Consider the following 27,222-nt stretch of genomic DNA (forward strand, 5'->3'; position numbering starts at 1 on the left):
CCCGAGACTCCAACATCCCAGCTGGAAGAATGGCTTAAACAAATCCCAGGATATCTGGAGCCAGAAACAGTGCGGTCTGATACTGAGGTGAATCCACAAAGCCGGGAACCGCTGGAGGTTGAATGAAAAAGATCACTGACAAATAGGCAAAGGATTTATATTTATATCCCTCTAGTGAATACATTATAAAATAAGATGGTTAATTCACTTTTCTTGCATATAATGGGTTCCATTACTAAAGTGCAAAACACATTTTGAAGAATACTATTTGAAAGTTATTTTTTTAAGTATTTAAAATATGCACAAAAAAAGAAGCATAAGACATAATAACTGCAATGTTTTTTAATAGATGTATATCTGCTGTAGATATATTCCACTGTCACACTGCTTGTAGGCCTCAGACTAATTCGAGCAATTCTTCAAACCATACAAATAACGTGTATGACTCAAAATTATTTCAAATGAAGTTTGCTCACTAACAGATATGAATCATATTTTTGGTGGGTGAAAAATCAATACAAATTGCTTTGAGGCAAGCTCTCCAGATAAATATGCGTCCTCCACATGGTTCACTGAAGCAGACAAACATGTAAAATGACAAAGAATAAAACATTTGAATGGTTTATTCAGAGTCGTCCTCCAGCTTATTGACATTTTACCTACATCATGTAAAAAAATCTAAATAAAAAAAAACTGAGGCAACAGTGTCCAATATATATATATATATATATATATATATATATATATATATATATATATATATATATATATATATATATATATATATATATATATATATATATATATATATATATATATATATATATATATATATATACATATATATATATATATATATATATATATATATATATATATATACACTGTAAGATTTTATACGATCAATAAGTTATAACGACAACATATGTTTTTACATTGCTTTAACTTTCAAAAAAGTTTTAGCTTATAAAAAGGTAAAAATTGCAGCTTGCAATTTTCAACTTTTTAAAAGCTACGACTTTTTATGTCAGTTTAATGCAATTTACGTTTAAATAACTTAAACATCCATGTTGGTTGTACTTAAAAATGTAAGGAAGCAGGGTTTTATTTATTTTCATTTTATTTTTACAGTGAGGCTATAACTATTATAAGAGTCTCACAGCCTGTTACCTGATCTCTGATTTCATTCCTCACCATTAGGGGGCGATCTATTGATGCTGGGGTTAGAAAAAGTGAATTGATCAGTGGAGGAAGAGAGTATGGCTACCTTGCAGGTACATGGCTGTTAGCAAAAGTCCATATTGTTTTCAACTGTAAGTAACATTTGTTTTCTGTTTATTACTGAAGAAATGTATGCTGAGGCAAATTTATTTGTATAAAGAGGCAGAACGGTAATTTAATTGTATGATTTAATGCAAATAATGAACAGATGATGTTTTGATGTTTGTGGAAAGATTTGTCTTGTTCTCCATGTGCTTAAAGGGTTAGTTCACCAAAAATGAAACTGATGTCATTAACTCCTCACCCTCATGTCGTTCCTCACCCGTAAGACAATCTTCAAAGCACAGTTTAAGATATTTTATATTAAAAAATTAAATATCTTAAACTTTGCCTGAAGATGAGGGAGGTCTTAATTTCATTTTTGGGTGAACTAACCCTTTAATGCATATTTTTGTCAGCTTTGTGGATCTGGAGGGGACTGTTACCACATCTGATGGCTATGGACAAAAGATTCTGCTCAGAGGAACTCTTGTGGTAATCAGCGACGTCAGGACGAACTATAAGGTTGTTCATGGATTGTGTTTTCATTAGATATCGTTATCTTTGTCTTATCTGCTACTAAGATGTCCAGAGTTGCCATTCTCCGACTCTTCGCTATAAAAAACGCTATAGTCTGAGTGATATGTTATTGGAATGCAGTATCTGAGATGCGCATGTCATGTTGTGCATTTTGCTAAGTGGTTTAGAAAATATAATGTTTATGACCCTCCCTAAAATCAGTAGTGTGTATAATTGATTTTGATTTTATAATATAATTCTGGATTTTGTGCAGTGTATAGTTAACGTTAGTTCAAAGTAGCACGTGCAGTTTTAATATATCAGCTTTGGCCAGGAGCCTTCATCAATTGTTTAATTAATCACAATAAAATACTTTTTATTATCATCATCAACATTATTATTATCATAGAGGGTTTTTATTACATTCACAGCTGACATGGGCATTACAGTATTAGCTGGAAAAGTAGGAACAAAAGAAGAATCAGAGCAATGTTTCCCTTCTCAATTAAAACTCAACCAGTCCCCTTCTGTAATTATTCGCCGTCACTGGAGACCTGTCGTAAAGTTCCTTTGACATTTTGCTCTACATGAAACATCTATTGTGTTTCTGCAAATGAATTACCCAGCGGAGTTCACAATTAACTAGGCAACACGCTTTACCCCGACTGATTGTCATAACCACATAACCGCAGTGAAGAATAAAACCTGCAGCACGTTAATTATCTGACTGACAGTTTTCGCAGGTGTTTTTATTTCATTTCATTCTAACTAAAAATAGGCCGATTTTTCTGCTTTATATTACAGTATTAACAGAAAATAACTTCACAGCTGAACACATGCATTGATTTACATTTTACTGAAGTGATAATGTATGTGCATAACTACCTGATAATACACCTGAATTTACAATGCACTGTCAAAAGCACTCCAGAATCACAAAACATCTACACTTTCTTTTGAAAGTCATTTTGATAAGAGAGCATGAGCCAGTGTAAACCCAATACACTCCACCCTTTAACAGCAAAATAAGTAAATATGCACCTCCATGTATGTTTACTGCGGGATCTTTTGTTCCTCAAAAGCAGCAGTTCCTCGTCTAGTGAAATGAGCCAGAGGCAGAGTAGAGTTCGCCATGACAAGGCCTGTCAGGCTAGAGTTTAATTGCTGTTTCTCGGGCTGAGCGATCGCTGAACCACAGCTTTCAAAAGGGCACGCTATATTTAGCGGAGCACCTCGCTTTCCTACTGTTGCTTTATAGACTCGTTGTTTTAATGCTCCGTGCTTAAGACTTAACCTCTCTTGAGCTCCGGCACTTCCCGCAGTAGCTCCAGTTCAGATCAGGAGAAAGGGAGATCATTTCTGCTGACATCAAAAAGTCACAATCGTCAAGTACCGAATGAGAGGAAAGAACTTTCTTTCTTTCTTTCTTTCTTTCTTTCTTTCTTTCTTTCTTTCTTTCTTTCTTTCTTTCTTTCTTTCTTTCTTTCTTTCTTTCTTTCTTTCTTTCTTTCTTTCTTTCTTTCTTTCTTTCTTTCTTTCTTTCTTTCTCTTACATGGTCTTTAAACAAATGTGCGTCGGCAACCACCCTATAATGGTAAAAAAAAATCCACTCCCCATAAATCATAAGCAGTGTTTCACAACAAGCTGTTTGCAGTTTCTATGCAATGTGACATCAGATTTGCTTTGGCCCCGCCCATGACTGCTGACTCCGCCTTAATGGCGTATACTCCGTTATGTTAAGCTCCTCACCAGAGCATTAACAGCAGCATTCAAGTAAGAAATGTATTCTTATTAAACTAAAGTTATTCATTCCAGAGCAGTGAGTGATTTTCTGCTTTTCTTCTGTTGTTTGATTCATATTAACAGCAGATATAGCACTAGGTACTGTATATTACGCTGCTGTCACTTTAATACACACGTGATTTATTTCCCTGTTGTTTACGTTCACAGACAGAACTGACTGTGTTTATGTGAACTGTGTGTGTTTTTGACATCACCTTGTGTGTATTTGACAGTTTAACTGCAATCAGACATGAAATAACGTAGTTTGATACTCACGCGACGCCATTCTGACACACAGCTTTCTGTGCGCGTGCTTAAGGTGTGTGCGCTCAGAAAACCATATATCTGACAGACTGATAGTTCTGATTATCAAAACCAAACAAATATAGTTTTTGTCAGAGGATCGCAACCTGTACAGGCGCCACCCTCTTCTGGAAAGGCGGCGGGGAGTATCAGCTCTTTTTTTTTTTTTTTTTTTTTCATATAATTTTTTTTTTCATGTATTTTAAAATATTAATATAGACTTTCTAACAGACTGAACACCAGTTAATAATGCGTTTGTTGTTGTTGTTGTTGTTATTATTGTTATTTAGTAATTTCAAGAAATGGTTAGTACATTTTCTCGAGTCACCGCTGGAGCCGTTTCTTCTCTTTGTGATCCTGTTCATGTGGTGTTCATTAGTATTCAGTGTACAGATCCTCCGTGGGGTTTTCCTCTTTGCCAGTAGGTGCTTTTCAGTCGTTTCTCATCCAGCGAGCACTGCTGTGAGGGAGAGGGGTGGAGGTGGAGGTTTTGGGATACACAGCAGCGGGTCTGTCATGGGAACCGGACAGGAATAATGAAGCCATTCAGGAACGGCTGCGAGGGGAACTCGAGGGCCGGGACTGTGAACTGGGTTAAACATGTTTCACACAGGTGACAGTAACAGTGGCATGTTTCAGACGTCAACACAGGGATGTTCTGTCTAGAAGGTCAGGGGATCAGCAAATAATAAAAAAAAAAAGAGTCAGGGCTTTTGTTAAAGGGGCAGTTACTCTATTAAAGTCATCATTTAACACATGGGAAAAGGATAAGTACATAATTCACAAATATTAAACCATTTAAACATTACTAAAAATACATATTAAGTTACTAAAACTGTCTTTGTCATAGAATATACTTGTTTGTTCACAGTTTGAACATTCTTCTTTCCATTTGTTTCATTTCCAGATCTGAGGTGAATTATCCATTATTGCTTTTAGTACACCTACGTTACAGAGCTGTGAGCACTAAATGATATTCAACATTACATTAGATGCTTTTAACATTAAATAAAGCCCATAAACACTACCTACGATTATCATTGCCATGTTTTGTGTTATTCGCGCCGCGGCGTCGCAGAAATGGAAACTCTTTCTAAACTAGAATCGAGCATTGCTGTAATGGCTGGTTTGGACAAACATGGGAAAGATGCCTTTTATTGCACATACGCAATGTGTAGTTAGGACACGGTTCAAGATGGCAACTTTTTTACTGTGTACTGCTAATTAATGCGTAGTTCAGAGTATACAGTATATGTGACCAGAGCTGGCAAAATGTTGGTTCAAGCTACTGGCAAAACAAGTGGAAATGAGTTCATTAAGTCCTTGTCTAATGATCACAATGCTCCAAATAGCAATTAAACATCTAAAAGTATCTTTGTTTGTATGTTTTTTGAGAGGAGTAGCATTCATTTGTCCATTAAAAACAATCTCACTTGCACTGACTGACAGATCTGAAGCTCATTGTCTTGTTGGAAGGTGAACCTCCGGCCCAGTCTGAGTTCTTGAGCATTCTTGAAGTTGTTCTATTGGACAGGTGATTAGCAGTGCCTGGTTTTCTCCACACATACCGCTTAGAATTAGAAAGTTATATCTTTTTTTAGGTAATGGATGTAGTGAAGGAGGACATGAAGGTAGTCTGTCTGAGATAAGAGGATACAGAGAATAGGAATGGAGGCAGATGATTCGCTGTGACCATGTGATATTTCAGTTTTTCTTTTTTAATCAACAGTTCTGTGTTTTCCTGTCAATATGGTGTGCTGTGTGTACATTAATGAGAAAAAAGAACTTAAATGATTTGTTCACATGGCTGCAATCTAACAAAGAGTGAAAAATTGAAGAGGGTCTGAATACTTTGCGTACCCACTGTATATATTTCCCTAAAGTAGATTGACTTTACTTGAGCTACTTCAAAGTGCCTCTGTTATTTTAAAGGTTCCTAATGTTGTTTCAGAGTCTCCGACAATAGGGTTACATACATCCAAAGCAGAGGTGTAGTGGTAAAAAAAGAGGTGGGTAAACTATAAATTCTGGGGGACTGCATCGTGGTCACGGTAAGGTGGGCCACTGCCTACCGGTGTATGCAGCCCGATCTCACGGCAATTCGTACTAATACGAGGTGGCTAATATGAGCACATATGAGAGAACACACTAGAAGATATTCACATTAAACAAGCTGGAATCCAAGAATTTGACTGTTGTCTTAAAAAATTACTTAAGCCGACTAATCGATTATCAAAATAGTTGTCGATTTCAGTTTTTGCCAATTGCTAATGAGGCAGGTGCAGATTAACGACAGAAGGGTGAATTTGGTGCCACATATTTTAATTTAAAGAACTCAGTTTCTGTAATCAACAGAAGAAAGACAATATAAGTTGGACTGTAGTTTCCACAAGTGTAGCCTAATGGCTGCCGACATTAACAGACAATTTTGCTAAACTATAAAAACAATAAAACCAAAAATGTTCTATTTGAACACAAAATACACTGCATCATTACAGCTTTTTTACAGGGTTTCGACATGCTCTCTACATTAAACCAGCTGCCTGTGATTAATTAATATCACAACAATGTCCAGAGTGCCTCTTTGTCCACTTGAAAAGTGATTGAAAAGTGTCACAAGCTGATTAAATGTACTACAAATGGATAATTGTCATTTTGAAAATTTCTGGATATCCATTTTTGAATCTTGGTTGCGTGTCGTTCATGAATGATTCGCTCATTTTGAACGAATCTTTAATATGACTCGGGATTACCGATTTGGATTCCAAAGTGTAAAAAAGAAAAAGAAAAAAAAAGTAGCCTTTTCTCATATTATACATTACAATACACAGTGTCTGAAAGGTTGGTTTTTATATTCATAAACTGCTCCATTACACACTACATGAAAGGTAATATCTGAAAAAGCATAATAGGGCCACTTTAAATATAAAATTTATGGTTTTCTGAAGTACAAATTAAATTTGACAACTATAGCGGAGGGAAAAATTATAATACATAATATTATGAACCACATGGTGCTTTTTTTGAGAATTTGAAAACTTCTGTCCACATTTACTTTTACACTAATGGAAAAAGTGACATTTCTACAAAAAAAAAAAAAAAAAAAAGTTTTTTCAGAAATTATGACTTTTGCATGTCTTTTGGGTGAGTAGATGATAGAATCACTTTTGGGAGAACTAATCCCTTAAAGATATCTGGGTTTGGGGAAAAAACTCGTCATAATGTCTTCAATTGCATTTCAAGTAGCACTTTCTGAAACAAGAGCACCTCTCAATTCACAGTCAAAGTCAGTTACTGCATTCAGCATTCATTCATATTCACGGGATGATGATAGCTTTGTGGCATTCAAAAGCTACATTTTCTCTCCAAAAAATTTGGATCATGCATGCAGAATACTGATTACAGAGCCAGTCTTTAGAACCTTCAGCACAGCTCTTTGACATCCATTGAGTGCCATAATAACACATGCACAGAGAACCGTCCTTCTCAGTCCTTAAAGTTTCATTTAAAAGAACAATTCATCTGTACCCGACTAGAGAATATTGATGGATGATGGAAAAAATCAATTAAAAGAAACAAATGCTAGTGATTTATCATTATAGAGGATTATCACTGGCTTCCTCCGAAAGTTTCGTCCTCATCTACTCTTTTTCTTTTGCTTGTTCACTATTCTCTGAAAAGATGCAGCGTGAAAAACTATTCAAATTTAATAAAAAATAAATAAAAATGCTAACTGAACAGGATATTTAAAAACCACCTGAATTAACACCATATGGCGTATGGAAGGGAAAAGCATTTGATAAGCATACGTTTAATGATATTAAAGTCAGTCTGCAAAAGCTTTTAGAAGATGGATTCTGTTCTCCAACATGCTCCTCACAAAGGCAATAATGTAGCTTTAATAAATATTTAGGAGTCAATTTATTATTTTGAGTAAACAGGAGAAGAATATTTTAAACATTTTGATAACAATTTTATTGATTTATCGATTAAATGATCTTTATTTTTGATAACGATTTTATTTAGTTAAACTTACTTAGGTGTTGGTTCAAAACAAGTATTTTGTTCATACGTTGTAACTTAGGAAATAGTCATCTGAAAGAAAAAAAATATATATAATAATTTGTGGAAGTTTGACATGGGCCAAATTGTGATGGCTAGACGACTGGGTCAGAGCATCTCCAAAACTGCAGCTCTTGTGTCAAAAGTGCTCAAAGGAAGGAACAGTGGAGAACCGGCCACAGGGTCATGGGCGGCCAAGGCTTATTGATGCACGTGGGGAGTGAAGGCTGGCCCGTGTGGTCCGATCAAACAGACGAGCTACTGGAGCTCAAACTGCTCAAGAAGTTAATGCTGGTTCTGATAGAAAGGTAAATTGATTAAAGGATGATAGTAGCACTAGTTTAATCGACTAGTCAGGTAGTCCTGCACATCCCATTGTTTATGTAATACACAATTTCAACTCTTCATTATATATGTTGGGAAAGAATCAGCAATGTGTTTTCCACATGGGAGACCCCGCCGAAAGCACCAACAGTGGCACGTGAGCATCAGAACTGGATCACGGAGAAAAGGAAGAAGTTGGCCTGGTCTGATGAATCATGTAATCAAGAGATTATTCGCAAATAATTGCTTTACCTTAAGGTTGGTCCCAGGACATCAGATGATTGACTTTTTTCCTCCGTGTGTTCTTGATCATCTGTGATTCTCTCCACCGTGTTTTTGGTGGATGATAAAACAAGGACACGTTTATATGGAACGATCTTCCAGTGGGAAACGTCAGTGTTTCAATTCCCCTCCCTCTCCAACTTATTTTGGAAATTCATTAGCCTGCATGTGGAATCAAGAACCCATTTAGTTTGTAAACTCTAATGGGAATGGAAAATTGAAAACTCAGATTTAATTTTATTACGAGTTCCCTTATTTCCATGGGAATTACTGCGTCTCCAATATCCCTGTGCTATTAGTTGTAAGTCAAAGGCCATTCGCAATTAGTCTAGAAAAAGAAGGGTTTTATGAAAGAGCACATTCACTTTGTACATTCTGACCTTAATATCCTTAATATCGTGCCCTTCCCTTTTTACCGCCCACTATCTCTTAAATAAATTAAGCCAGCATATAAATTAACTGGAATGGAGGCAGTAGTATTGGTATGCCTTACCCGGAAAATCTTTGAAGGAAAGCAGATTGCAGGGACGGACACACTGGGAATCATCAAACGAGTGCAGCGCTCGCACGCTTGCCAAGTATCTGTAACTCCTGATTAAGTCATAGTTATGTTGCCTAACAGCAACAACATAATGCATGACATTCTTTGAGCAATTTATTTAAATGCCTAACAATATTTTTGCCGTCATATGGGATATTGACTCTGTGTAGACTTAAGTTCTGTTCCAAAATCAAGTGCTCTGCCTACCTAGACAACACAGAAGCGCTCTTGAAGTGCACTGCACAGAGCCTATTAGTTACCTTGTGTTACGTGCGTATATTCAGCGTGACTCATTCGAGAGGTCTGTTAAAAAAAGGAAATCATGTCATCAATATTTTAAACTGGGGTGTTCCAGAGTAACACTCAGTATAATTCAACTGGAACTTCAATTTATCGCATCAAATATTCAGGTGGCCCCTCGCGCCTGATGGTTTTCTGACCTGTGAGGTCATTAGCTGCAGTGCGTGCTGGGAAATAATGAGATGCGTGGGTCGAGGAGTCACAGGATTGAGTTTCATTTCCTGAGTTTGATTTAAATGATACCTCTGATAGACACCCAATTAGGGATCCTTTACACAGTATTTTTCTGTTAAATGGTCATATTTTCAGTAAGAAAAGTATTATTATTTTGCATTCCTTTTTAAAATGTTCTTATTGTTTGTCATATTTGTTAACATTAGTTAATACATTAGTTAATTTATTGTTTTATAACTATTCATACAGTTAAATTGTCATGTTTTCAGTGAGAAGTTTAAGAATCATATTTCCTGCATTGCCATATGTGATTGAAAATGTTCTGGCTTGTTGACATGAGCAATATATTTTTACAGCATTTATTAACCTTTGTTAATGTTAGATATAAAAATCTTAGTAAATGTAGAAAACTAATGGTAATGGACAACATACATTTTATGAACATGTTACTTGGTAAAGTATTACTCATTTTGAAATATAATTAGTTTGACATTTTCAGTACAGCTTGACTTTATTTTAGATTTAGTATTTTTGGGGCTGCCGAATTTAATGCTTTAACTGTCGTCATGCAAGTCCAAAGAGTTGCAGCGGCTGTAACTGATATAATACGTTGTCTATTTTAAATGTTGCTTTAAAAGTTCACATTAAATATGCAAATGTTTGCTCTTGAATACCTATGGGGGATCATGAGGGCATGCAATTATTAATTTAGATTTAAAATATGTTTGGTAACACTATTTTACAGTGTTTGAGGTTTGGTTGAGGGTTAGTTGCATGTAATTATGCATAATTTGCTATTTAATTATGTATGACTAACTATAAATCATGCATAATGGCAGGCAACTAATCCTGAACAAACCCTAATCCTAACCTTAACCCTAAACTAAGTGTATGTATAAGTACTTAAATGTATAAAACGGTAACACAGACACCTTAAAATAGTGTAACAATATGTTTAAGCGCCATTAAGTGTAGATATCGTTTTGTTGTAAAATATTTCTGTTTTAAGTCACCATTACAGTGATCAGTGTTCCCTTTGGTGAAACATTTGTTAAAGGGATAGTTCACCCAAAAATGAAATCTGTTATTAATTACTCGGAAATCAGATTCAGAAGATTTTTTTTTCAGGGGTCGGGCTTTGCCCCTTACCAAGCATACCAAGACATTTTGGACAATTTCATGCTCCCAACTTTGTGGGAACCGTTTGGGGACGGCCCCTTCCTGTTCCAACATGACTGTGCTCCAGTGCACAGTGTCGGTCCATAAAGACATGGATGAGTGAGTTTGGTGTGGAGGAACTTGACTGGCCTGCACAGAGTCCTGAACTCAACCCGACAGAACACCTTTGGGATGAATTAGAGCGGAGCCTGAGAGCCAGGCCTTCTCATTCAACATAGTGTATGGGGCTGAGTAAGTCCCTCCTTCTAAATAAATGTGATTTTGGCAAGCAGTTCTTGAGGATTCCCACATTTAATTAGACAGGACTTGGTCTTGAATACCTGAAGATCTGCCCGGAGGCGTTGCAAATATGACCTGCGAGACTTTAATTGACAGGGACAAACTTATAATGCTTCCACAATGAACCCTATACATATGCAAAAATGTTTTAGAAAGACATTTTATGTGTGTGAAGACATCAGTTGGTGCTCATGCACATAATTCTAATCTGATCTAAATTTGTAGTTTTTTTCCCCTCCCATATGAGTGAAGAAATCACCAAAGGCCTGCAGTAAATAGTTTTGAGAGAAATGGTTCATTAAAACTTGAATAGGTGGTTACAGCAGCGCTTGATTCTGCAGTGCTGCAGCACAAATAGATTTATATAATTTATATTTTATAAGAGTTGTGAGCTGGTGAGTTGTGTGCAGTGAGAGAGAGAGGCTGGACGATGCAAAATATTGAAAATAAATATGGTGGACACTTTAATATGCTGTTTGAGATCACAATCATAATCAAGCAAAAGGTGAATGCCTTGTCTAATGCTGCAAAACATGTTTTCTTCAAATTCTGAATGGATTATTTTCTAGAAAGTGCACTCAAAAAGAAAACGGTCACTCATCTTAATTCATCGTAATCTCACAAAGTTCTGCTGATCGTTTAAGGTACCTGTAGAGTGAATGTCTTGAGTCTACATAATGTCTACACTTTTTGCTACAAGTTAAATTATAAGGAGATTTGAGTGTGCAGACTGGACAAAACTGGCATATTCAGTGGCGAAGGGATTCTAACTTATTGGTCTGATTGGCCAATTGCATTCAATAAATCATCAGATATGTTTGTGACTGGCTCTCAATGCTGCAAAAATACGTGGTAAAATAGAAAAACCTATTTATATTTCTTTGGACACTCTTCAAGATCACTCTTCAAGGTTTGTTTGCCGGAGATAGGAGCTTCACTTGTGTGCCCGAGAGGCATTTCAAAGATGGCCGCCAAGCGAAATGACTCTGGGACTTTGATTATAGTGCGCAACACTGTAAAATACATAAAAAAGTAAAATGCAACATGAGCAGATCTAAATTTAATGCCGCAATCGATTCATCAATTCATTCTTTATTACTAGATTTAGTTTAAATGTGCTTGTTTGGTCCAATCCCTGTTATTTTTTTGCCCCGGGGCCAGCCTGAGCCTTACACACCTATGCCCATCATGCATTTTCATTCAGATTGCCCATTAAACCATAAACACTTTTTATCCAAGTAATTATTCCTTAAAGCCTTGATAGATTTTCCTTCCTTCACGCTAAATTTGATCACATCAGCATTTTCATCAAAATCTGGTTTGATCTGCAGAATGAATGCTTGAGTAATGATGCATGATTAAATAATTGTTCTATTATTAACTTCAAGGTTGCATGAGTGTAACCAGCAGCTGAATATATTCAAATTGATTAACTAAATGCATGTGATGAAAGAACACAAAATGACAACCTTTTTTTTTTTTCATATAAAATGTTTATTTGCACCCCTTCATTACTTGTCCGTATATAAGAGAGAGTAACAAAATCCAAATATGCAATCCATTTAGTACTTTTTTCTTAAAAAAACAACAAATCAAACAAACTGTAAGGCATGTCTGCTTGCACGACATAAACGTCGCATTAAAACTTCACCTATAATAGCTCAAAGCAGCGTGCTTCAGTAGGAACAACGTTCATTTTCAGACCACAATCTTCTCAAACATGGATTTGACATGGCTTGTACTTGTTCACATGTAAACGTTTTCGGTTTTATTTTATTTTTTCCTCTCATATAAAGATCTAAAGGTGGAACTCAATTTCAAAGTGCAATGTGGAAAGAAACTAAAAAAAAAGAAAGAACTAGAAAGGGGTTCACTCTGAGTGCTCGGATCTGGTTTGTGTCCTTCAGTTTTTTCAAACACATTAAAACATGAAAAATAAAAAATAAACATTTGACGAATTAGTCTTCGCATCCTCCAAGACCAGTAAAATAGCTGATACCTTTTGAATCAATATCATCTCCGCACAAAAGAGGAAAGCCATATACATTCAGACCACAAGTAGAAACACGCAAGCTGTTAGGAAAAGTTTTACGTGACATGCTCGTTTCAACAACACCGTCTTCAGATTCTGACTCCAGTATGGAGGGCAATGGAAGAAAAACGCGTTTACACTAAAACACCCTTTTGTGGTCAATATTGCGACCAGCCCCTTTGGAACCAATTTTGGGAATTCTTCACTTTTGTTTTCCTTGAAAAGAAGCTGGCATGACAATCATCTGATGAGCTTTTCATTGACTTAAAGGCCCCATATTATGCGTTTTTGAATATTTCCTTTCATGTAGTGTAATGGCTGTTTGTGAAGGTAAAAGGTCCACAAAGTTTTAAATATCAACGTGCACGGCACACAATTTTTGTCGCCTAAAAGACATAATCGATTCTGACCTGCTGAAATGAGTCCATTGCAATTACAGTCTCACTTCCTGTTACATACTCATGTAACACTGTAAAACATTTGCATAATGGCAGTCTACGGTCTTCATTTGGGTTGATGAATCAATCTCCTATGCCCTGCCCGTAAACTCTGAAGTTGTTTGCGTTTTTGCACAAAGCGTTTGCTTTGTGTTGTCTACATTGTTGTGTTTTCAGCGCTGCAAATCCACTTTCCATGCACTTCCCCAGACAGCAATATAGTGTCGGCCCAGATCCGGCCCACACCTGGTGCGCTTGGAATCCAGATGTGGCGCGGATCTGGGCCGACACTATATTGCTGTCTGATATAAGAATAAAGAAGTCTAATCTTTTGTCCAAATATACCGTGGAATCTTTTAAAGAATGATCATGTGACTTTTATGTATGCCAGGTGACCTGTAAATGCAAAAAAAAAAAAAAAAGTGTTTCCAATTGCAGTTTTGCAAAATATTTCTTTTTTGATTTCCCTGAAAAAAAAAAAAAAAAAAAAAACTACTTTTCTGCAATTCATGGGAGTTTTTGCGAAATTGACTTGTTTCCATTTGATACTGTATATAAAGTGCTGAGGAAGATCCGGACCTGTAGTTCAGATATTCTAATGTTTCCGAGGTGCGCTGTAAGTGGTCGACCAATCACAACAGACTGCACTGTCTAACTAATTACAACAGAGCGAGCATGCAGAAGGGAGGGGTTTAGAGAAACCGAATCTTCAAACAAACCGTTTTCAGACTCTTTGGCTACGGTCAGACTGAATTCAGACTGAATGTGGCTTAAATTAAAAAAATGACAGTGTGAATGGCATAAACAATGGAATCTGATCTTTTCAATTCTGATTTGTGCCACTTCCATGTGTGGTGCTAAATCTGATCCTTGTCAGATGTTTTGCAATCCGACCTCAGTCTGAACAGTCATATCAGAATTCATACGACTTTTACATCATTCTAGAGCAACATTCGTCACAATTCTGTGCTCATAGGAGTCACTTCAAAGATTTTACATTCCAGACGTTATCAAGACGTTGAGAAAGGTAGTCAGTGAAGGACAGGGATGTGTCAGAGCTCATACGTATTACATGTGAAAGCTCTATATACAAGCAAAACATGAGAGATGCAGAGAAAACTCTGCTTTCTTTTCTTTTCTTTTCTTGTCTTTTTTTTGTTTTTTATTGAGTGGGCATGTCATCTGTGTTTACTTCCGTATGACAGTGTGCATGACGTGTTTTTATCATTCTTTTGTGCATGCGGGTCAGTCCAGAACCATGATCTGCTGGCACTGGAATCTGATATTGGCCACATTTAAAACAATGTGAACAGCTATAAAAATCATTTAAAAAAAAAAAAAATCAGTTTTGAGCAGTAAATCTGAACTGAGCACTAAGGATTGCAGTGTGAACGTAGCCTTAAGAAATGAGGTGATCATTCATGTAATTAGTTTTTTTGACCTTGGCTGCATGTAGGAAACATTTAAAGGAGCATAATAGGGCCACTTCAAAGCATGTATGTCTAATGCATTATAAGGGTATTCATAAAGTACTTTATAATGCATTGTATCTTCTCATCAACACTTGTAACCAAAGTTAAGATGATGTTTGCAGATTCCTCGTTACATCTGAAACTGGTAATGCAACAATGAATAGATCAGTGTTTTATAAATGCATGCACGTGTCTGAATTTCAATTGCATTTTATATTTCCATCTTACACTTAAAATCAAGACAAAATGGCTAATGTTACTTCTGTAGTGTTCATAATAAATGAGAAAAAAACATGACTTTAAAGTGGATTTTAACATGTTTGAAGAAGTGAACAGGGTTCAAAATCTGACTTCATGTTGACTTTAAGACACAGCGGCGTGTTCGACCTTTCCACAGTGCGCCCTCTCTCTTGGCTCACTGAATTTCTCATTTCCAAAACCCACGAGGTGCTTTTTGAGCCTTTCTGGGAAGACAAAAGTACCCAGGCATGAGCAAAGAGCACATCGTCTTCTGCTACCTGTCCTGCTTTCGAAACCAGATGCGCTAGAGCATCACTGGACTCTCTCTCTCTCTCTCTCTCGCTCTCTCTCTCGCTCTCTCTTCCACATTTCATTTCAAAGCCGTTTGTGTGTCTATATTCCACACGCCACCCGTCCTCACTGATGCTTTCATTCAACCTTCATGCATCTCTGAGAAGAGGACATTAAAGTGATCTTTTAGCATCTTTGCATTTCAATGATGAAAAGTGTTTTAGCAGGCGGCTTTGAACATACTGTAACGCACAGCTTTACGGCTCTGGGTGAATGCATGGTGTCCTTCCATGAAACACGAGCTGTTTGGAGAGGCTGTCATTAAACGATACATTAACACATGCCAGCATTCATTTCGGGAGGTCTGAGCCATTAAACTGCGATTCTGTCAGTTTGTTCAATGTGTACATTGGATGTGAATTGCACTGGATTGGAAACATTCATAACTACAGATACAAGTGAAATCAACGTGCCCTTGTAACATTCATAGCGACTCATCGGGCCTCATCCTTGAAACTGCCACAAACCTCTGATGCAATTTCATTCAATTCGATGCAGCAAATTTAGTACGAATGCTTACAAATTATTTAAATAAAATAAACTGGTTTGGAACCATTACTACACTGTAAAAAAAACTTTTTCAGTACAGTCGACTTGGATGTTTATTGGATGTAACTTGTAAGTTATTTCAACTTAAATTATGTTAAACTGACATCATTTTTTTTTTTACATCTTGTGTAAGTAATAAAAAAAGGTTAACATTTCTTAACTTATTTTGAGGAGTTAAAACAATGCAAAAACATGTTGTCTTAACTTATTGAACATATCATTTTTTTACAGTGTATTTTTAATGTTTTTGAAAGACGTCTTTTCTGCTCATCAAGCCTGCAACACATAAACAGTAATGTTGTGAAATGTTACAATTTAAAATAATGGTTTTAAATAAATACTTTTATTCATCAATGATGTTAAATTGATTGTAAAAATTGATATTAGAAAATATTTCTATTTTGAATAAATGCTGTTCTTTTAACCTTTTTATTCATCAATGAATCCTGAAAAAGTATCATAGGTTATATAAAAAAATGAAGCAGCACAACCAACACTGATAATAAATCTGCATATAAGAATGATTTCTGAAGAATTACTGGAGTAATGATACTGAAAAAAATTAGCGTTGCATAATTTGCAAGTATATTAAAATAGAAAAGCATTATTTTAAGCTGTAGTAATATTTCACAGTAAGCTATTTTTTTCTTTTCTGTATCAAATAAATGCAGGCTCGATGAGCATGAAACTTGAAACTTCTTTCATAAACAACAAAAACAATGTTTCCAAACTTTTTGACCAGTACTGTATATTCAAAGAAGCTTTTTGCATTTTTATATATTTTTAGAATGATTTCACAGAACATTAACCTTCTTTAGTTTCATGAATGAGGCTCATCGATTCACAACAAAACAATTTTGTAATTGTCTACACATAAAACGTGAAACGCTGATATGGTGAGCTACATCTAAAGACAGAACGATGAAAAAAGCTGTTGATAAGTAAATGAGGGTTGTGCATACATAATTGATTAAAATGACAAGTATATAAATGAGCGTAAGGAACATGACTTAGTCGCGTTTATCGCTGGCTTTCCCAAATCGAAATTACGCACGGGGTAAAGAAAATTAATATTCGGTTCGAAATGGCAAAAGAACATATTTGTAAAATGAATGAATGTGTTTGCATTGAAAAGGGCAAAAAACATCATTCTTTGCAAGAGCTATATTTCGTTAGATGTGCGCTTTTGAATAAAAGTTGCTAACTGGTAAAGCCAAAATATATAATTATATTAGAAATATAAATAAATCTTTCTCTGTAAGAAAACATTTTATAACTAAACCTTTAGTATATATTAAGATATGAGTCATTTATTTTGAATTATGCAGGAGGGGAAACTCGACCAGACTCTTTTAACGCTCACCTAAAACTGTCTAATGTCTTATAAAATAATCTCAAATCGCCACCTTAGCAAATAACATAAAAAATCACTTCAACAAAAGAAAGAGTAAAAGCATTAAAATTGTGTGAAAATCACAGTTAAAAACATTTACTCATGACCTCCCCATGCATTCTCACAGTGGTACATAAACACGTTGAATTATATAGATTTTTTGTTGTCACTTTTTTTCTTTATAATGCCTGTTTTTTTGTTCTTTTACCGTACAATGAATTCAGGAGGGGCGAAAAAACATCAGAGCGTGTCTCATTTTATGAAGTATAAAAGGAAAACAAAAATATATTTTTATATTTTCCCATTCTTTTCCGAAAGAGCTATGTGGAAAGTGGCCCCATTTGCACGGCAGCCACGTTTCATCCGAAAAGTAACTTCATTTAGAAATGAGAGCAGTTGGCCAAAAGAGAAGCTGCTTCTGATTGCACCAAGCATTCTTTGGAAAAAGCAGGATGCAAAGATTCGCGCTCGCTCTTCCTCTCACACACTCACTCGCTCTCCTTGTGTTTAGCTAGCTAGCTTGCTCTCCTTTTTTTTCATGGGCTTTTTTTCTTTATATTTTTTTGGAAAACGTCCAGTTACGGAAAGGCTAACAGCGCGAGCGACGCTGCGTCTGTCTTAAGTGTCCGTGTGGCTGTTGCCCCCTCCTGCCATTATCTCCACCGCAGGAGCAGCGTCGAGAGGGTCATTACAGACGCTAGTAACTGCAGTGACGGCTTCTGCCGATGGGCCGCGCCCGCCGTTGGCTGCGGGTCGCTTTTGTCTGCTTCCAACATGGGGGGCTCCGTGTGGATCACTTCAGGTTCTGTCGTGAAGCCGCTTCCGCTGCCCGAGCCGCTCTCCTCATCGCCTGACGCAAAGAAAATGCAAAAAAGTAAATGTCAGAAGAAATGCACCAATGCCAGCAAACTGAAAATGAAATTGACAGGACATGTTCCTGGATCAACAGTCCAATCAACAAATCAACCAGATTTGAGCGACGAGTCCACAGTTTGAATCAAGTTGTGCTTACAGCCAGGGTCATGTGCTTCTACATCAGTTCTCTATGATTTTAGGTTTGGGGTAGGGATATGGTTAGGACTACATTTTCTGACTGAAATGTTGTTCCTGGATCAACAAAATCCACATCTAACACGGCAAAATCAGGACATGCGTGCTGACAGAAAGTTAGTCAGCTACTGCATGGCAGCTCACCTGAATATTTTTTTCACTGTGTTTGCCTATTATTGATGTGAAATATTGCTTTTTTTAAAGTTATTTTATTGTGCATATCATAAATTACATTGTGTTTGTACAGGTGCTGGTCATATATCATCAAAACGTTGATTTCACTAATTGCATTCAAAAAATGAAACTTGTATATTATATTCATTCATTACACACTGACTGATATATTTCAAATGTTTATTTCTTTTAATTTTGATGATTATAACTGACAAATAAAGAAAATCCCAAATTCAGTATCTCTTAGAGAGCTATAACTTGATCTCTGTTTGGTACCATAATGAATGAACTGCTCTCACTGAGACGAGAGAGGTGTGTGTTAGCTCGTTTTAGTTAACGGAATAACATAGTTTAATATGAAAAAGCGGTGAAGTATCCCTTCAACCACTCATTCCTAATATTAGGATCTGAAGGAAGCCTATGCAGTGACTGTGTTCTTCCACAACCAGGAATAGCGCCATATCTTGCTATCTTCTTGGCAGCTCCAAGAGTCGGTGGGCGGGGCTCCTGAATTAGATGTGCTGTAGAGGCCGTGTTTCGTCGTGCGATGACGCTAAGATGCGCACACAATCGTTTTCTGGGCCTGGTGTCTATAAAAGCTTTTCTTTGACTAACAACCTCTGAAACTTACAGGATATTCTTATATTACCATGACCTTTTATGTACACTGTAAAAAATGTTGGTTGTTTTTTGTTGGTTTAACTTAAAAAAGTAAGTAACCTGGTTGCCTTAAAATTTTGAGTTTATTGAAATTAAAAATTTGAGTTGATACAATGAAGGAAATTTGTTTAATAAATAGAAACTCAAAATATTTTTGTATCTGAACCACATAAAAAATGTGATAAATCATGAATATAACACTATTTGGCATGTTTCACTGCGTCATCACAAATAAAACACACACAATTACCCAATATGCTTTAAAAATCTTTTAATAATATTTTAATAAATGTTGTCGAATCTCAAAAAATGTTCATTGTATTAACTATAAATTTCAATTTCAATGAACTCAAAATTTTAAGGCAACCAGGTAACTTTTTTTCTAAATATTTTTTTACAGTGTATCAAAAGCTCAAGGGAAAGTTGATTTCCTAATTCATCACCCCTTTAATGAGTCTTAATGGTCACAATTTTTTTTGTTTATTATTTTTATATTACTATACATAATACATGTGATTTTTTTTGTTGTTGCATATTTCTTTATATTTTTGCTTTGTATTTATTTTTCAAGTTCCATTTCTATACATATTAATTGTAAAACACCAAAACAATGCAATACATATGCTAATATAATTTTTAATTATATATGAGTTAATGTAAAGAGCTTAATAATTGCCTTTTATTTGTATTATTATTTATACATTATAAATTGCTAAAAATAATATATTTTATTAATTATGTTTTTATTCTTATTTTCACATAATTTGTATTTGAGTGGATTTCTTGAATGAGTTTTATTGTTGGCTCTCATATAACCTAGGTTTTGTGTTACTCCAGATGAACTCAAACATAAATGACACCTAAGGACGTGCGTATGGACCATCTAGCATCGTGCAGTATGTGACCTGACACTCCATTATCATAATTCAGCTTCCTGTTGGTGTCAGTCCCGACCAGCTCTCTATTTCTGACGGACGAGGGATTTGATTTCACTGACGCTGACAGAGGGTCTAGACGCTGTGTGACGCTTTCTGACGCCGCCGTATGATTAATGGCGCCTGTGGACGTGTGAGGGATAGGCTGGCCTGCTTACAGGGAATAACACATGCTGGAGAGTTTTTGCATCTAAGAAGGGTGTAAATGTGCATGCCAGTTCGGGTTTATTTTTATCTGTGCAATTGAAATCTATTTTCATCTATGCATTATTCCTTTAAGAATGTCAGATCTTAAGTAGGTCGAAACCGAAATGCGTGTCAATAACAGAACGTATGCCGCATGCGTCTCCTTGACAAGTGTGGTGTGCTGGGAGAGCTCAACTTGGTGACTCTTTCACCTTTGAGATATTTGTATACGTGAACAGCCTGTTGTACCCTTTATTAGTTGACTTACTCGAGTCTTGAAAGTAGACGTCTTTGCCGTTGTAGGCGTTTCGTAACTTGTTGGTCATCACTCGCAGGGTCATGATCTGCTGTCTGATGAAGGTGTCTGGTCTCGTGATGTCCACTTCCACCTCCGGGTTATTGAGCTGGTTCGTCAGGCCGTCCTTTACAACTTCAGGAAAATATCTGCAAGGTAACAAACAAAAATTTGAAAGGGTTTTTTTGGGGGGGTTGTAATGTTTATTTATTTTTTAAATCAATTCATGGTTGGGGTTCAAAAAACGCATAAATTATTCACTTTTTTGAAACTACGATTCAGTATAATCTGTTTGATTAAAAATCTTAAAGCAAAGTCAATAAACACAAATGTATTAACAAATACTTGAATTAAAGGAAAAGTATTTATAAGATTGTGGCCAAAACTGGTACTGCAGCTGTCTCCCTCTCCCCCTCCCCCTGACTCGAGGTTGCCAGATCATCTGCAGGATCCAGCAGGAACGTTTATTGATCTGCTGCTGTGGTAACTAGAAATGATCTGGCAACCCGGATGCCCAAACAATACTGACTTCATGATTGGTAGATAGGTGGAGGGCGGAGCTTCAGGGCAAAACACAACATTACAACATCAACATCAGTTGAGGGCTGCAACAACAACTTTATAATGGCAATATCCTGGCCGGACTACTGTTGTCAGTGATATAAGTATTGGAAATGAACATGATTTCTTGATTTCTAGTGACACATCCAGGCCGTTTTATGATTAATTCATAAAACTCATAATTTATCTCAGCAAATGTGCCTTGAAATGAACTTTCTCCACCCTATTATAACAAAAGCTCAAAGACGAGTGCCTCCACAGCTGGTCACGTGAGCAGGCGCTGATGTTGACTGAAGCCTGACCCCATCAGGAGTCGCTTTAGCAGGATCAGCACCTCTCACGTTCACATTAACACGCCCTGCAGCCCTACAGGGAGTGCGGAATGACTTAATTTGCAATATTCAGTTGTGCATCAGTATGTCAGCATTTTTCGTCGCCCTGTGTTGTATAACAGGAATAATGCGAGACTGTGATTTGCACTTTCACCTATAGTGTGAAAAGCACCTTGGTTGTAAAGGTGCTAAACATAACAGCTATTGTAGATCTGTATTTCTTGCAGAAATAGTGTTAATGTTTTAAAGCAAATCAGAACAGCTCTGCCTGTGGCCTAATACTCAGAACGCATTGAGCGCCCGGTTTGCCTGATCTGAGCACACGGTCTGAAGCTCATGGCGCAGGTGCTCTTAGGGTGCATCCAAATCCACTTTTACTAGTTTAACGACGGGAAAAAGCAGTCTGCGCACTAGGCGTAGGGTCCAAAAGGGTTATCCCTAGTCTCTTAATGAGTCATGGGTGTGTTTTGGGCATAACTAGCAACAAACCAATCAGAGTCTCATCTTTCATTCCCTTTTATTTGCATGGAGGAATTTGTGTGTGGAAAGACTAAAAGCTTCTCCGGAGAGAAATCCTTTTATTTTTAATTTTTACAAATGTTTGTGTGCTGCTGCACATCCCTGTGTAATAATCAAACTGGCCTATAGGCGCATATTACTAACACACACTTTAAATAACATTAAATATTGACTTTAGAGCAGGTTTTTGTTGGTCAATGGCACAGTCATTTTCAGTTCCTCAATATAGCAACACGGCAACAATGTGCCTGAACACACCTGGTTTTCAGACCAGCACACCCATGGGTGAACAGATGCCGCGAGTGTATTTGATATTGAAACAACGTGGAGCTGGACGTAAAAATGAGATCAGTGCCGGACTGAAAAACTCTTGCCTTGCACCTGGCGTTGCATTGAGCTGGGTGTATAATGGCCATCCACAATGCAAGGAGCAAATTACTGTGATTTGATTTGATTGTTAATGGTTCAACATTCTTACAATATCAAAAAAAAAAAAAAAAAAATCACAATTGTATTTTATTCAAATAAATGTTTTTTTGAACGTATTGAATGCTTAACAACCCAACACCATGCAACAAGTTTTTGCTTAACATTTAATTAAAATATAACTGTAAAGCAGTGTTATTTTAGAATAGAGATATTACACAAAAAGTTTGAATAACATTTTTAAAAATGCATTACATTTTTCAATAAGTTTTAGCAGTTTTGTTATTAAAAATTAAATAATTAAACTTAATATTTTTTTCAGTTAACATTTAGTTTAATTCAATTAAGAAAATATTTTTGTTTTTTGTTTTAGTTAAAATTAAATAAATAAATAAATTAATTAATTAATAAATAAATAAATAAATAAATAATAATAATAATAATAATAATAATAATAATAATAATAATAATAATTATTATTATTATTATTATTATTATTATTATTATTATTATTATTATTATTATTATTATAATAACAATCAACCCTGTGGTGAAGTTAAAAAAAATATATATAATCACAATGATATTTTTCACAATAATTACCTGAGGCAGAACTGGAGAAGACTGAAATGATCTACATAATGAAGTTTGTAGAATCTGTGATTCACACTGAATTAATCGCATTTATCATTTCGCCTTCTCTTTATCTGAGCGCTGCGGTTCAGTATAAACACATGTTGCAGCATTATGCATGTAACAAACTCTATTGAGATCTAATCTCCTAATAAGCGCTTTAGCAAGAGGTAATTGTTTGTGCCTAATTAATATTTCAGGTGGTGCTTTGTGGGAAAATAAATGAAACTTGTTGAATGCTCCCAGGTTGCGCCATCGCAAATTTGCTCCTATTCAAATGCAAACCGTGTGGCTTTAAAGCAGTAATTAGCCAATAATGAGACTGTTGTACTCCGTGGAGACCAGATCTGACAAATATTGAAAAAAAATAATAAAACCCATCGCATGCATTTCAGCTCCACCAAGTCTTATCATTTGTGTTAATTTGTCTTTTAGGTGCTCTAAAAAGCCTCTTCACCCAGTACGGGTCATTTACATGATGAGGTCGCTTGGAAAGAAAATGAAACACATCTTATATTGCACCATCTGCTGATATTTTCACTTGTGGAGGCTGAAAAGCGAATGGGTTTTCCGCCAAGCCGTCTGGCACACTGTCAAAGGCGGGCAGACGGAGTGACAGACATCATGGTGTGTATCAGACGCCCATCAACAGAAATGAACTGAAGGAATGAGCTACTGTAAAACAAGAGGTCTGTCAATCAGAAATGATCATGTCTTAAAGGCTATTTTTACACTGTGATGTTTTTAATTGTTTGTTGATTTATACATCTTTGGGAATTTTTTGGGTCTTTTTTTTTTCTGAGCCTTGGACCATTTTTTAAAAGTCTCTTCAAAAGAACCAAACTCAGACTAAGAGAACCCAGAGGTGAACCAAGTGAAAATAACCCAGTTCTCTTTGCTAACACTGTCCATGAAAGAGTACACACTTAAGTAACAATGTGGCCTCAGACCTCTGCATATTCTCCAGTGTATGAATAAAAGATAATGATTATCCTGATTCTTGTATCAGGCTGCTGTCACTTTAAGAACTACAGTAATGCACAGATCCGATACACTGATACACAATTTCTTTCCCAGATCTTTACATTCACTTAAGACAAAACTGTTTGTGCACCTTAAATGCAATGGTGCACGCTTGTAAAACCGCATGCTAGCAAAGCGTGCAGCCATGTCTCTTACACAGTTCGGAAGCGGTTGAAATTACAGTAAACAGGTTTATATTGTGAACTAACAATTTGTAGAGATCTACCAGAAGATGCAGCCATGATGAACAGCCGATTTGTACAGTGGCATCTGATGACCAAACTACATTGGAATATGCTAAAGGAAAAAGTCAAGTGAGCCCAGCCTGATTTGTGTTCACAATGGACTATTTAGGGAACCGTACAGTTAGCTGAAAGCAAACCGTACCCAGACCACCTCCCGAGATGGTTCGTTTAGAGTTTTCACATATGGGGTAAAAATCACACAGACCCTTGAAAAAGGACTAAGTGTGCAAAAAACAGCTTAAATAAATGTGTTCAAAACTGCTTGTCAATATACTTGTCTCAAACAAGTAAAGACCACGAATACGAAAGAATGAGAATATAAAGAGTTCAGATGCAAAAGCCTCTAAAAGCTACTTTAGTCAAAAATGAGATGACAATACTGAGTGAATTCTCTCTGCATATAGTATACATTCATAAAACACTTTCACTTCAAACCCACTAAATCCCAGCCTCAGCCCATTCAGAAGTACCAGAATATGAGCTAGAAACCTATACACGGAGGCCGGACAAAAATGCTTATTTTAAAGAAAAACATCAGACGGATTTAGAGGCTTCTGCATCTGAACTCTTCATATATTGTAAAATATAATTTATTCCTGTGATCATAACTGAATGTTCAGCATTATTACTCCAGTCTTCAGTGTCACATGATCCTTCGGAAATCATTCTGATTTGATGATTTGCTGCCCAAGACGTCACCAACCGTGTGTTTTGAACCAACAGGGCGTTTTGTATTTGCCTATGACCTAATATCACTAAAACATTTACCATCGAAGGTGTCATTGAAACACAACAATCTGCAATGCGACCCAGGGGAAGGTGCGTCTGAAGGTGACCGTCGTACCTTCCCTTTGTGTGGCTGTTCCAGCACTGCTCCTCATCTGGGTCAGTCACTTTGTCCTCTGCACAGATGCCGTCTGGCAGCGTCGACCAGAATTTCTTCGACTCCTTTAACTTCTCCTTAATGTCGATCACCTGGATACACACACACACACACACACACACACACACACACACACACACACACACACACACACACACAGAGAATCCGTTTATCATATTCAACACCACAAACATGTACAACGAGAGAACGAACATTTAGGCACACTTTGAACTATGTGATGGATTGGGTTGGGATTATTATAAAGGAGGGGAAGATGAGGCCAACAATTTGCATGGAAATCTCATTCTGGCTTCACTTTTTCAGTTTCAACACTGCTAGATAATTCATTGGGGACCAGGTGCAAGTCTAATCCTCCACTAAGCTGTGCTGGTATTTTCTGTACCAACCGGAAGGACAGATTTGTTTTTAAACTGGCAGAACGGGATCGGTGGAATCTCAACCTGGAATACTTCTCGTAGTGAGAGGTTTATAAATTTGACATATTTGCAGGCATTATGCCAAGATTTATCCGTTGAAATTGCTTATAAATGTCTAGTCCATTGTTAGACGCGTCACCGGTTGTCTGTTTCACTCATAATATACCTTATTAAATGGTTGCTGGCCTTCAACTCTATAGACATGCACAATATTTCTACTATTTATTAGCTAGCAAGTGCTTGTTAAGGCAAGCATCTCTCTTACTATTACTTGGGTCATTAATTTCAACAGACCACCTATTACAATTTATCCATCTTATTTTTTAATGTAAGAGAGGGCGTGATCACTTGTAACTTGAATGTGCAATGTTTCCAGTGTCATTCACTTCCAGTTCAAGTTCAAAAACTACTATTGCAAACTGGTATTTATCACATTGTTGTAATCATAAACACTAGTGTCATTAGTGTCATTTTACAGTTTACTGCACTTTTCTTCTAGGTATTACCTATACCGGCTAACGAATCACAAGTCTCACGTATTCAACAAATAGCTTTCGCTCAATACAAAATATGTTGAACACAATGGCCATTTTACTCTTTCCGTGCCTATTTCTGCAAGTTGCATCAGTAGGTGGCAACAAGTGAACATCTTTAAGTTAGTGATCCATCCATCCATCCATCCATCCATCGATTTGTCCCTTCCATCCATCCATCCATCCATCGATTTGTCCCATCCATCCATCCATCCATCCATCCATCCATCCATCCATCCATCCATCCATCCATCCATCCATCCATCCATCCATCCATCCATCCATCCATCCATCCATCCATCCATCCATCCATCCATCCATCCATCCCAAACATCCATCCATCCATCCATTCCAAACATCCATCCGTTTGAAAAATGGCTGGATTTTACTGCATCACAATTCAGAGGCTGCATTCTTTGAAGGGAATATTCAAAGGCTGCTTGCATCACCGCGGTGCAACGAATACAGTTCGATCATTTGCCCAATTTGAAGACTCCTCCAATTTGTAGAAGTCATTGAATCATTCATTCAATCAATTTGTTCAAAAATGCTGAATCATTCAGGAAGGAAACCGATACTGTTTCCACAGTCCACGGTGTAGCAGCCACGGTGTAGCAAAATATGCAAACTAACTGGCGATATTGTCAAAACGTCATCTAATATTAACTTGTTTATTGAACTGCTGTACATAAACACTCTTCCTTATGCGATATTGCTTAAATAATAGTTTATTCCGCAGACGGTGTCATAAAAGAATTGATTCTTCAAAACATGGCTTTTTTAGAAAACTGTGCTCTTTCTTTACTAAGCAATTAGACTGTTTTTACCAGATGGACCATAAAACATAACT

At 36.5% G+C, this 27,222-nt stretch overlaps 1 protein-coding gene and 1 long non-coding RNA gene across 3 annotated transcripts in view; one reads left to right on the top strand and one right to left on the bottom strand.

Annotated features, from left to right (window-relative positions):
- The first annotated feature begins 1,670 nt into the window (after positions 1 to 1,670).
- Positions 1,671 to 25,047, top strand: LOC137073585 (uncharacterized). The gene is made up of 3 exons (XR_010904788.1): positions 1,671 to 1,785; positions 20,821 to 20,936; positions 23,687 to 25,047. It is a non-coding gene; the product is annotated as an uncharacterized lncRNA (long non-coding RNA).
- Positions 13,929 to 27,222, bottom strand: part of gpc6a (glypican 6a) — a 248,045-nt gene continuing 234,751 nt past the window's right edge. The window contains exons 8-10 of one of the 2 annotated variants that reach the window (XM_067442225.1): positions 25,364 to 25,494; positions 20,754 to 20,929; positions 13,929 to 18,330 (exon numbers count right to left, since the gene is read on the bottom strand). In XM_067442225.1, coding sequence (XP_067298326.1) covers positions 18,134 to 18,330; positions 20,754 to 20,929; positions 25,364 to 25,494 — 504 coding nt within the window. In that variant the 3' untranslated portion in view covers positions 13,929 to 18,133. The remainder of the gene's footprint in view (positions 18,331 to 20,753; positions 20,930 to 25,363; positions 25,495 to 27,222) is intronic. The other variant, XM_067442226.1, reaches the window with a different exon arrangement.

This window comes from Pseudorasbora parva, chromosome 4 (assembly GCF_024679245.1).
Source record: "Pseudorasbora parva isolate DD20220531a chromosome 4, ASM2467924v1, whole genome shotgun sequence".
Taxonomy (NCBI): Eukaryota; Metazoa; Chordata; class Actinopteri; order Cypriniformes; family Gobionidae; genus Pseudorasbora; species Pseudorasbora parva.